Source organism: Leucoraja erinacea, chromosome 2 (genome assembly GCF_028641065.1).
Source record: "Leucoraja erinacea ecotype New England chromosome 2, Leri_hhj_1, whole genome shotgun sequence".
NCBI classification, from domain to species: domain Eukaryota; kingdom Metazoa; phylum Chordata; class Chondrichthyes; order Rajiformes; family Rajidae; genus Leucoraja; species Leucoraja erinaceus.
This window is the reverse complement of record NC_073378.1, coordinates 60,024,068-60,036,935: the sequence shown is the minus strand read 5'-3', so window position 1 is coordinate 60,036,935 and position 12,868 is coordinate 60,024,068. Positions and strand designations below refer to the sequence as shown.

Here is a 12,868-nt window from a genome sequence, read left to right as displayed (position 1 = left end):
AGGGACAGTTTCTTCCCAGCTGTTATCAGGCTATTGGATCATCCTACCACAACACGAAATCAATATTGCAGCAATAATAATTAACCTTCCCGTGAATAAATCATGAGAAAAAATAACAATTCTTAAAAATAGAATACTTTGCTTGTAACAACTGGGGCAATGCAGTAATTCTACGTAAAGGGGATTTTGGAAAGTATCTGAAAAACATACAATTGAAATGAGAGTGAAGAAACAGCAGCCTGGAACCATGCTGGTTTAAGTGGTCATCTTTAGCGAAATATCCATGACACAAGCCCCGGTGTCTGTGCTTTACCCGATCGGTTACTCCAAGCGTCCAAGTATAACGCGTAGGCGGAGCTGTATTCTGTCCGCGATTGGTGGTTGAAGTTGTGTCTGTGTTTTTGCAGTGCTTGGCTCTGAGTGGCTGTGGTCGCTCGTATATAAGAACAAGTCGCCTAGCCCGATCGGCAGAGAATAAAGTGCAGGTCAGCGGTGCTGTCGTTAAATGTGAGTGCAGTTGACTCCACATTGTTATTTCAGCCGCAGAATGACACACATTTAATCACCGTGCAATCGCAAGTGTCTGCACAGATTGGAGCCCTCGTAAATACGGTGGGATTACACCTGGTCAGATGTATTATAAGCCTCGCCGCGTTAAGTACAAGAGGCACTGTTAAACGGTCACGACAGAATCTGTAATTGTCTCTGTAGTGAAGCTAGAGCAGTAAACATGAAAAGTATAAACAATTCTCAACACTTCATCGCAGATCACCTGCAGTCCATCGAACAGCGTCCAATCTGACCTGGAGAGGAAACAGTTCACGTTCAAAGAGCATCGTTCATTTCGTAATCCTGGTAGAAACATCCCGATTTCCATGTAGTTTTTCAGGCGTGGGTTTGTTTTGGGTTTAGGGGGGCGATGACACGTTTCCCAATCATTACATAGAGCGATGACATTTCTGATGTTCCTTTTAAATAGGATCTGAACCACAGCGCCATGGATTTCGATGAGTTCCGTGCAAGGGGTAAAGAGATGGTGGACTTCATGGCAGATTACCTGCAATCCATCGAACAGCGTCCAGTCTACCCGGCGGTGCAGCCCGGGTACTTGCGGCCTCTCATTCCGGAGAGCGCGCCCCAGGACCCTGACAGTTATGAGGAGCTGATGAAGGACATTGAGAGAGTCATCATGCCGGGGGTAAGCAAATGCAACCAACCAATTAATTCCCTTGACTTTAGAGAGCGCCCAGGCTCTTCCCCACAAAAAACGCTGCTATTGCTATTTTAGCATAACTTGCCATGGATGTGAGCAACAGGATGGAGAATTAAACACACAAATGATAACATTGCATAGAACTGAATAAAAAGCAATGTGGATGAAAGCTTTTGGCTACTTGTTTATCTGAATAAAATATCGAACTAATGTCTGTGAATTAATCTGTAACCACAACATTGGCAGAGTTTTCTATCGTTTGTTTGATTTTTATTGTATGTTTTTCTCCCAGATCGCCCACTGGCAGAGTCCTCATTTCCACGCCTACTTCCCTGCTGCCAGCTCCTTACCCAGTCTTCTGGGCGATATGCTATCTGGAGCCATCGGTTGCATCGGCTTTTCTTGGGTATGGCTCTCCCTGTTTTTTTTTTACATTAAGCTACAGAGGTTGTAGGCATTGGACGTGGGATCAAACCTGGGTGACACCAACATTAAAAGCGACTCGTATAAATCTACTTCTTAAATCCTTAAATTCTTTCTTTTGTTTTTGAATTTTCTTTTTATAACCAAATCTTCAAGGATTCCAATTCATGGTGAATAGGTGCTTTGGCAATGACCCCTGATATGAGTTTATATAATTCTCAGAAAATTGATTGCAGATATGAAAAAAGTTTTTGCAAGTAAAGCAAAGCTCAAATCAAAGAATCAATGTATTATTACTCTAATTGTTGGCATTTTATAAAGTAGCTTTTCTATCCCTTCAGTTTGTTATTTTCTCACGTGTAGATAAGGGCCTGTCCCACTTGGGCAACTTTTTAGGCGACTGCAGGAGACTCTGCGCTCGCCTCATGATCGCCAGATGGTCCCTTGTGGTCTCTGTTGAGTCTCCTTCATGGTCGAGAGGAGTTCCCGCATTCTGGGAACTAGTCGCGGCCTCAGTATGGTCGCCGTGGAGAAAATCGATACTTTTGTAATCGTAGGTGCAGCGGTAGTGGGGTCGTCATGTCGTTGTAGGTAGTCGAGGCAGCTGGAGGTAGTTTTAGTTAATCTCCTTTGCTGACTGGGCATTTTCATTGGCTCATTGGTGAATAAAAAAAATAAGCATGAGTTTTCAGAACCAAGAAAAACCGACCAGTAATGTTAAATGGCCGTTAAACTTCACAGCTGTGTATCTCTGGCTTATAAAAAGTTGTCTGGCTCCTTTAAAGTCTCTCCACTCCTTCTCCCCCACTTCTCTCCCCTTCTCCCCCCTTCTCCCCCCTTCTCTCCCCTTCACTCCCCTGCTCTTAAAGGACTTACAGTACACTGCTAGCTGTCTTTAACCTTCCCGTTCATTGCAATGTGTGTCTGTATCACCTTGACTTTGCACTGTGTGGATTTCAGACAGCACTCCCCCGCTTTCCCTGGCCCCCGCCTTTGCGTTGTGGGTGTGTGTGGTGTGTGGTTGTGGTGTGTGTGTGTGTGGGTGTGTGTGTGTGTGTGTGTGGGTGTGTGTGTGTGTGTGTGTGTGTGTGTGCGTGTGTGTATGTGTGTGTGTGTGTGCGTGCAAGTGCAATTCACACACACACATACGCGGCCAATTCACTGGATGCTTTCAAGAGAGAAAGCACCTAACGGAATCAGGGGATATGGGGAGAAAGCATGAATGAGGAACTGATTTTGGATGATCAGCCATGATCATATTGAATGGCGGGGCTGGCTCGAAGGGTTGAATGGCCTACTCCTGCACCTATTTTCTATGTTTCTATGTCCTTTGTTAGCACTTTCTTCTTTCTCTTTTAACAATTTGGTGCATATTCTGCTACAAGACCTCTAATAGAGAAACATTGTTGGCTGTTTGTCAATTCACTAGGTGATATTATAATGATGTTAGTACCTTGCCGAATTACAGGATGTAAAGAGAAGCTGTTACATTGTCTGCTATGTCCAGCTGGATAGGAAGGCAGATAGTTGATTGCATTGAACTAATTCCACCTGTCAGAACATTTAAGAGAATGCTGGATATGTATATGTTGGAGAAATGAATAGACATATATTATCAGGAGAAAGGTTAAGGTAATATTTCATGTTCTTGACTTTCCTCAAAACTGGAACAAATGAGAGCAGACTGGAGCAGAAAGTACAAGAAGACATTACATTTTAATGAAGAGCAAAACAAGGGAGATGGTTTGTTATGATGTGGAAAAGGGGAGAGATTAAATGACAAAAGGAACTACTGTATTTACAAGACAAATGAGGTGATGGTGAATCATAAAAAGGAATTTCAAATACTGTAGGTTAGATAAAGTTGTAAATTGGAATAATATTCATTATCTGAAATTGTTAAAGTCTAGCTCCACTGTAATCTGGCTGATTAAAAGGTAGATAGTAGTTCAGCACTGCTCTCTGGTTATGGTAGGGTGATTCAATTGCCTGATAACAGCTGGGAAGAAACTGTCCCTGAATCTGGTGGTGTGTGTTTTCACACTCCTATACCTTGTGCCTGATGGGAGAGGGGAGAAGAGGGAGTGGCCAGAGTGCAACTTGTTCTTGATTATGCTGCTGGCCTTGTCGAGACAGCCTGAGGTATAAATGGTCTGATTGAGTTTATTGACGATGTAACCAAAAAGATTGATGAGGACAGAGCTCTAGAAGTTGTCTGTATAGATTTCAGCAAGGTATTGGACAAGGTTCCTCATGGTAAGCTGCTCTGAAAGGTTAGAGCGCACAGAGATTTAGCTGACTGGATTAATGGAGGGAAGCAGAGGGTGATTTTCAGATTGCAGGCCTGTGACTTGTGGTGTGCCTCAAGGATCAGCTCTGGGCCCTTGCTGTTTGCAGATTATATTAGCAATTTGAAAACATACAAAACATGCAATACATACAAATTAGCCAGAAAAAGCAGCCTACCAGAGGACTGAGAGAAATTCAGTCCAGCAGAGGAGGACAAAGGGCTTAATTAGGAAAGGGAAAATAGATTATGAAAGAAAACTGGCAGGGAACATAAAAACTGACTGCAAACATTTTTATAGATATGTGAAGAGAAAAAGATTAGTTAAAACAAATGTAGATCCCTTGCAGTCAGAAACAGGTGAATTGATCATTCACTAAGGAAGACTTAATTAATCTTCTGGAAATATAACCATATAACCATATAACAATTACAGCACGGAAACAGGCCATCTCGGCCCTACAAGTCCGTGCCGAACAAATTTTTTTTCCCCTTAGTCCCACCTGCCTGCACTCATACCATAACCCCCATTCCCTTCTCATCCATATGCCTATCCAATTTATTTTTAAATAGCAGGGGACTGGGGGTCAAATAAGATGGAGGAACAGAGTGAAATCCAGGTTAGTCGGGAATGGTGTTAGGTAAATTGAATGGATTAAAGGCTGATAAATCCCCAGGGCCAGATAGGCTGCATCCCAGAGTACTTAGGGAAGTAGCCCCAGAAATAGTGGATGCATTAGTGATAATTTTTCAAAACTCTTTAGATTCTGTAGTTCCTGAGGATTGGAGGGTAGCTAATGAAACCCCACTTTTTAAAAAGGGAGGGAGAGAGAAAATGGGGAATTACAGACCAGTTAGTCTAACATCGGTAGTGAGGAAACTGCTAGAGTCCGTTATTAAAGATGGGATAGCAGCACATTTGGAAAGTGGTGAAATCATTGGACAAAGTCAGCATGGATTTATGAAAGGTAAATCATGTCTGACGAATCTTATAGAATTTATCGAGGATGTAACTAGTAGAGTGGATAAGGGAGAACCAGTGGATGTGTTATATCTGGACTTTCAGAAGGCTTTCGACAAGGTCCCACATAAGAGATTAGTATACAAACTTGAAGCACACGGTATTGGGGGTTCAGTATTGATGTGGATAGAGAACTGGCTGGCAGACAGGAAACAAAGAGTAGGAGTTAACGAGTCCTTTTCAGAATGGCAGGCTGTGACTAGTGGGGTACCGCAAGGCTCAGTGCTGGGACCACAGCTATTTACAATATATATTAACGATTTGGATGAGGGTGCAGCAGGCAGTGAAGAAAGCGAATGGCATGTTAGCATTCATAGCAAAAGGATTTGAGTATCCTATCGAAACGTACAAACTTCTTAAGGGGTTGAACAGGTTAGATGCAGAAAGATTGTTCCCGATGTTGGTGAAGTCCAGAACAACGGGTCACAGTTTAAGGATAAGGGGGAAATCTTTTAGGACCGAGATGAGAAAAACATTTTTTACACAGAGAGTGGTGAATCTCTGGAATTCTCTGCCACAGAATGTAGTTGAGGCCGGTTCATTGGCTATATTTAAGAGGGAGTTAGATGTGGCCCTTGTGGCTAAAGGGATCAGGGGGTATGGAGAGAAAGCAGGTACAGGACACTGAGTTGGATGATTAGCCATGATCATATTGAATGGCGGTGCAGGCTCGCAGGGCCGAATGGCCTACTCCTGCACCTATTTTCCATGTTTCTATGTAGCCATGATTCGTAAGTGTGCAGATAACATTAAAGTGAGTGATTTTGTAGAAAATGAAGATGCTATCAAAGCTTACAGCAGGATCCTGATCAGTTGGGCAAGTCGGTAGAAGAATGGTTAATGGAATTTAATGCAGATAAATGTGAGGTGTTGTATTTTGGGAAGTCTATCCAGGGCTGTATCTTCACAGCAAATGGCAGGATGCTAGGGAATGTTATAGACCAGAGGGATCTAGGAGTGCAGGAAGTGCCGTCACAGGTAGATAAGGTGGTCAAGATGTCATTTGGCACACTGGCCTTCATCAGTCATGGTTTTGAGTATAGAAGTTGGGGTGTTGTGTTACTGTTGTACAAGGCGCAGGTGAAGGCATATTTAGCATATAGTGTTCAGTTTTGGTCACACTGTTATAGGAAAGATGTTAAGCTGGAAAGAGTGCAGAGAAGATAAACAAGGAAGTTGCTCGGACATGAGGGCTGAGCTATTGGGAGAGGTTGGGCAGGTTAGGACTGTATCCCTTGAAGCATAAGAAGTTGAGAGATTATCTTATCGAGGTGTATAAGATCATGAGAGGAATAGATAGGATAGATTCAGTCTTTTATCCAGAGAAGAGGAATTAAGAACTAGAAGACATAGGTTTAAGATGAGGGAGGAATAATTTAAATGGAATCTGAGTGATAACCTTTTCACATAGTGGGTGATTGGCGTATGGAATAAGCTGCCAGAGGACATAGTTGAGGCAGAAACCATAACAACATTTAAAATACATATGGACAGGTACCTAGATAGGAAAGGATCAGAGGGATATTGGCCAAACATGAGCAGATGGGACTAATATAGATGGGGCACATTGGTCATCATGAGCGAGCTTGGCTGAAAGGCCTATTTTGGTCCACGACAGATCATTGGTAATATTATCGGTGAGGAACTTGAAGTTCTCAAGTTTCAGCACTTCAGCACCATTGATGCTGACTTCAACATATACTCCACCATGTTTCCTGTCGTTGATAGCTAAAATCCTTCATCTTGCTGACACTGTGGGAGAGGTTATTGTCCTGAGTTCATGTTGCTGAGTTCTCAATCTCCTTCTTGTACTCTGTCTCGTCATTGTTCATGATTTGGCCCACCACAGCTGTGTCATCTGCAAATATGCAGATGGAGTTAGAGCTGAATTTGGCCACACATTTGTGACTGTATAGGGAGTATAGTAGGGGTCTGAGAATGCATCCTTGCAGGACACCGGTGTTGAGAATTATGGTAGAGGTGGTTTTGTCACTTATCCTCACTGATTTGACCTGTGGGTCAGAAAGACAAGGATCCAGTGGCAGAGGTAGCTGTTAATTCATGGATCCATGAGTTTGGGGATGTTTGGATGTGATTATGGTGTTGCAGGCAGAGCAAAGGTCAATTAATAAGAGTCTAACGTATGAGTACTTACACCTATTCACCCAAAGAGCCACACACCAATTACTTTGTTTTAAACAGCAAACCTTCTCCACACTGCAACATTAATTGCATGCTACAACTCTATGCTTTTCTCAAGTCTCTAAAAAAGACTATGTTAAGCAACATCTGTAAAACTCTAGGTACTACATAGACGGCTTTCCTTTTATCTATACAATCACATCTTCAAACAAAATCTCTTTTTTATTAAACATGCCTTGCCTGTAATAATTCCAGACTGGGTGCCTTTATTTGTGCATTTCTAATTAATTTTATCTCAAGTTCGTTGAGTCAATGGAGATAAACGACTCCATACCAAACAAGATCTCCCTTTCCCTTCCTTCTTGTATTTTTAATGAAAGTTAGAACATTGCACCTGCATCCTAATTATGTCCATTCCAATTTACCCTATGATACATAATTGAAATGCATTTCCTTAGCACAGTAAGTTTGCATTTTTACAGAACCTTCATTTTCTGCAATTATTTCTAGCAATTTTCTGTATTGCCCACCAACACATATATACTCAATTACACTGTCAAAGCTATTGTGCTTCCCTTCTCTGCTGTAACTTACCTCATCGAACAGTCTCTTCTTTGATCTAAGATGGAAGCAGGTCTTGTTGAACAGAGCCAATCATGTTACTGCCGTTCTGAATAAAGAATATGAAAATCTTATCTCATGGTGTTGAGTTGCTGCAGATTGACCATGGTTTGCACAGCATAATGTGCTAACAGAGGAGGTCATGATAATGTAATTGTCAATATGATGACATTACACCAACAATCACATTTGCCAATCACACTTAATTTTCCTTTTGGTTAAACAAACAGACAGCTATATTTGCCCTGTCACACAGTCGGGGAAGCAGTTGTACCACAGCTTCTGTTAGGCCATTTCCTAGTTGCTACAGGAACTGAACATGATAACACATTCTAAAGAGAAACAATACCCCTCCAGCTATATCCATTGGGAATCTCTTTTACTTGATAAATCTTACCTGGCATTGGGTAAGGTGGGTTATTTGTATTTTATTGCTCCTTGGTTTCAGTATATTTACTGTTACTATACTTTGCAGTAGCAAGTTGTGTAGATTGGAAAACTAAAAAAAAATGAACAGATGGGGTAACAAAGATAATGGAAGAGGTACTTAAAATGCATCCTGTTTGTCTCCTAATTTCTTAAAAGTTTACAAATTAAATTTTTGATAATTATTTTTACTTGAAACTTTGTATGAATACATTTACTATAAAATGGGGTTACGCTGTACACATTGAAGAGTATGCGGAAGCCAGCAGATACATTTGGATTGCAAATGTGGTGAAGAATTTTGGATGGTATCCTTATTCTGTTTTCTGCTTCATGTAATTAGCAGCTTACTGTTCCTGCAAAATACAGTGAGCATCTCTTATCTGTCTCTATGCCAGGATATGGAGATTGCAAAGACTTCCGGCTAGATTTCCACTGATAGGATGCATCACATTACCTTTTTTATGATGGGAGTGAGGGGCATTTCAACCTGTCATGTTCGGGGGCATTTCAGCTTGTCTTCCTTCTCCGCATTTGCAAGTCTTGTGGTCTTTTATATATTTTCTCACTCTAACTGCTCCCATTTGTTCATTAGCCAGATACCCTTGTTTACATCTCACCCCTCTCAGTTTTACATTATCAGGAACAACCCTCTCCCCACCCTTCCTGCAGCTTAACAAGCTTCTCTGTCCCCCTTCCCAGTTTAGTTTTAAGTTTTTAGAGATACAGCGTGGAAAAAGGCCCTTCGGCCCATCGAGACCATGCCAACCAGCGATTCCCACACACTAACACTATCCTGCATACACTAGGTGCAATTTTATCAAGCCAATTAGCTGACAAACCTGAACGTCTTTGGAGTTCTGATGTTCAGTTCTGATGAAGACTCTTCTGTCTGAAACATGAATATGATTCTCTTCCCACAGGTGTGGCCCGACCTGCTGCGATTCTCAAGCATTATCAGTTTTGTTTTCGATCTATAGCTTCTGCAGTTTTTTATGACTTGCAATACATTCTGAATTGAGACAGTATTTTCCAGTTTGGATAATTGGTAGCTGTAATTCAATTTCTCCTATTATTAAATGGCAATTACTATGATGCCTTCACTGGCAACATATGATTTAGCATTCCCCACGTAGTCAAACTCATCAGAAACTATGGCAATAGGATTCATTCCCAGACAAAGAGGCAGCTTTTCAATAGTTAATCAGAGAGTTGGTGACATGGGTTGCAGCCAAGTTCAATGTGTTTTGCACACTTGCAGGCAAGCACCAAGGTGATTAGAAGGAACAAGGACCTGCAGATGCTGGTTTACAAAAGAAGACACAAAGTGCTGGAGTAACTGAGGATGTCAGGCAGCATCTCTGGAGAATGTGGATAGATGACGCTTTGGCTTGTGGCCCTTCTTCAGACAGATTGTGAGGGGGGGGGGAGAAGCAAGCTTTGTACATTTTAACCACCAAGGTGAATAATTGTACCTATATGACTCATCCCAAGAAAGTATTCCTGCATCTTTGTCAATCACCACGACCACCTCAAGAAAAACTAAACATTCCACCCCAACTGTGCTAGTTAAGAGAGGAAGCCTTTTACTACCACTTTTCCTCATTATACATGTCAATTAACCTACAAACCTGTATGTGTTTGGAATGCAGGGGGAAGTCAGAGCTCCCAGAGAACACTGACATGGTAACAGGAGAAGGTAGAAACTCCATACAGCCAGTACCTGTAGTCAGGATCAAACCCGTGTCTCTGGTGCTGTGCCGCCTGCCACGGTGAAGAGAGGGACTCAACTCCCCTGGAGAAGAAAGTCCATGGCTGAGGCTCGGAGACGCACTCCATCCCTTCTCGCACTTACTTTCACTTCTTCCATTCTTGTTTATTTAACCATGACCAGGAAGGATCCCAACCCAAAGTGTCGCCTCTCAATTCCCTCCATAGATGTGGCCTGACCCACCAAATTATCCCAGCATTTCATGCTTTGCTCAAGATTCCAACATCTGCAGTTCCTTGTGTTTCCGCCCTTTAGCTTATTTGTCACTGTCTGCCCCACTCTTATTTTCATTCCTCACCCACCTCCTTCATCTGTTGTCTCATCTTTCATACCTTTCCATTGACCCACAACATCACCATACAAAGAAAAAACGTAAATTAGGTCAGGAAGCAGCTCTGGTGGACATGGATAGGTGATGCTTCAGGTCGGGACCCTTCTTCGGACTGGTTTTACTATGGAGGTGAAAGCAGCAAAAGAAGTGGGGGTGCAACAAAGCCTGGCAAGTGATAGGTGGGTACTGGTAAGGGAGGGTATTAATTAGCAGATGGGTGAACAAAGGCTGAAGATGAAAAGGAGACAAAAGAATGACTCTTTCAGATGTGAGGCCTTTTGTTTCAGATGGTAAATCAAGCCCACCCCTGTGGACATTATCTCATATAGCGTTATAGCAAAGTTGCATTTGTTTTCCCTGGGACCTGGTTAATATTTATAACTGAATGAACAATATGAAAACTGATATTTTGGTTAATTGTCACATTGCTGGATGTAAATTGGCTGCTTTGTTTTCAACATCACACCTCGAGAGCAAGCCACCCACACACACACACACACACACACACACACACACACACACACACACACACACACACACACTCACACACACACACACACACACACACACACGGCTTCGGAGGCTCAATCCAGCGCTAAATGCAGCTCAACTGTGCCTGTCTCACCGGGTTAACTACAGCCCTGTCTGGACAGACGGGACGCCAGCGCTGCTTCGCCACGCTGTAGGTATGTTGCAAAGCGTACCTGAAGCATCGTTGAAAATCTGTCCCAGCCCGTGTGTATGATTTTGGCGCTGTTTAGAGGGGGCGGGTTTAAAACCCGATTTTTACTAGGCTGTTGCAATCGAAAATGTTCAGCCTAGTAAATCATTAATGAAAAATCGCTGAAAGACCCCGTCGCAAAAGGTAATATTAGTTTTTATGGCCTTGTATAATAGTTATAGTAGTTTAAAAATCACTCTCTAAACCCGCGACCTCTCGCAGCCCCAGGGTTTTATAAAGCAAACAATTAAAGGTATGTAGCTTATTTTTACATTAAAAAGGGCTTCTTAAGAACCCTTTATACAAAGTTTACTATAGCGAGTAGCTCATTTTGGGCTCTTTATATCCCGCAGTATTTTTCTGGGCATTTGAGGGCACTAATCTACCGCAATGTGAACGTTCTAAACCAGCGCGTTCCACAGGAACCCACTAGAAAGCTGATTTAAAATGGACTTTAATTTGCAGCAATTGAACACTAAATTCCTTCCATTTGGCCTATAAATTAATGTAAATGAGATTTCAAAATCATGTTTTATTGTGAATTATTTATGAATATTATTTGGACACTTAGACTATTTAAAAATGTTAATCATTTATGAAGAAATGGATAGATGTTTAGATCTAGTAATTGAAGTTTGAAATTTGCTACACTTGGGTAACTAACTAATTATATGTTTTAATTTCAGGTCATCCAAGTAAGATTGTTTTATATTTGTTTCAGAATGCTTCAATCTACAATAACTGAAAATTTCATTCAGTTCTCTTAATTTTTAAGAAGGTTATGGGTTTTTGACTGCCCACGATCACAGTTTTTTTGTTATGTCCATAGAAAATCAATAGGGAACAAGATGCTAATTTCCGAGTATGAAAATGGCCATAACTTTTTAAATACTTGAGATATGAAAGTGAATTAGGTGTCAAATTAAAATTATTTTTATGCTTTATCTGATGGGATAAATTACAGACTTGATTTTTTAAATCTCAAAATTTTGTAACATTGCTACACGCTGGGTCATATTTCCCGCAAGTCCAGGAAGGCTGTAGGCTCACCTGGCGGGGCAGGCAGAGCTGTGCTGCATTTTGCGCTGTTTCTCTGCGCTGGCCCGTCAGATTCCCGACCAAAGATCCTATAGCGGAGGATCTTTGCTGCCGACCTCTCTGGCCACCCGTGGGGGGGGGGGGCACTCGGGACAGCGGCAGAGAACCGGCCGGGATCGATCCTGGCTGCGGATGAAGCGCAGGTCTGTGCCACCCTAGTCTCCCTCCCCTAATCACCGCGCTCGATCCTTTGTCCCACCCCCCCCCCCCCACTCCTCCCTTAAACCATCGTGCTGAATCATGTCCTGCCCCCATTGCCTGCTGACCGACGTGTCTCTCGTCCAATCGGCGCCCTCAATCATCACTCCCACCCCCACCGTCTCACGGAAAGCGGAGATTTCACCGGGTTTTAAAAATCCGGATTATAAAAAACTTGGGGGGGGGGGGGGGATGTCCCCCCCATAACTTTTATTAAAAGTTGTCTGGCTTCTTAAAAGTGTCTCCACTCCTTCTCCCCCCTTCTCTTTCCCCTCCCCTTCTCTCCCCCTCCCCCCTCTCTCCCCTTCTCTCCTCCCCCCCTCTCCGCGCTCTCTAAAGGACTTACCGTAACTGTGCCAGCCATCATTTACCTTCCTGTTCATCGCGGGTGTGAATTTCAGACAGCATTCCCCCGCTTTCCCTGGCCCCCGCCTTTGCGATGTGTGTGTTTGTGTGTGCGTGTGTGCAGACGGTCGATCCGGCTCGCGGTTTCATCGCTGACGGTCGATCCAGTTCGAGGTTTTTCAGGCGAGTGCCCTCGCGCTTGAAGGTCGAAGACAATACAATACAATACAAAACAATACAAAACACTTTATTTGTCCCCGAGGGGCAATTC

At 42.7% G+C, this 12,868-nt stretch overlaps 1 protein-coding gene across 1 annotated transcript in view; it reads left to right on the top strand.

The window, feature by feature from the left end:
* The first annotated feature begins 339 nt into the window (after positions 1–339).
* The window catches only part of LOC129710410 (aromatic-L-amino-acid decarboxylase-like), a 77,513-nt gene continuing 64,984 nt past the window's right edge, over positions 340–12,868 (top strand). The window contains exons 1-3 of the mRNA XM_055657391.1: positions 340–507; positions 980–1,198; positions 1,506–1,619. Coding sequence (XP_055513366.1) covers positions 998–1,198; positions 1,506–1,619 — 315 coding nt within the window. The 5' untranslated portion in view covers positions 340–507; positions 980–997. The remainder of the gene's footprint in view (positions 508–979; positions 1,199–1,505; positions 1,620–12,868) is intronic.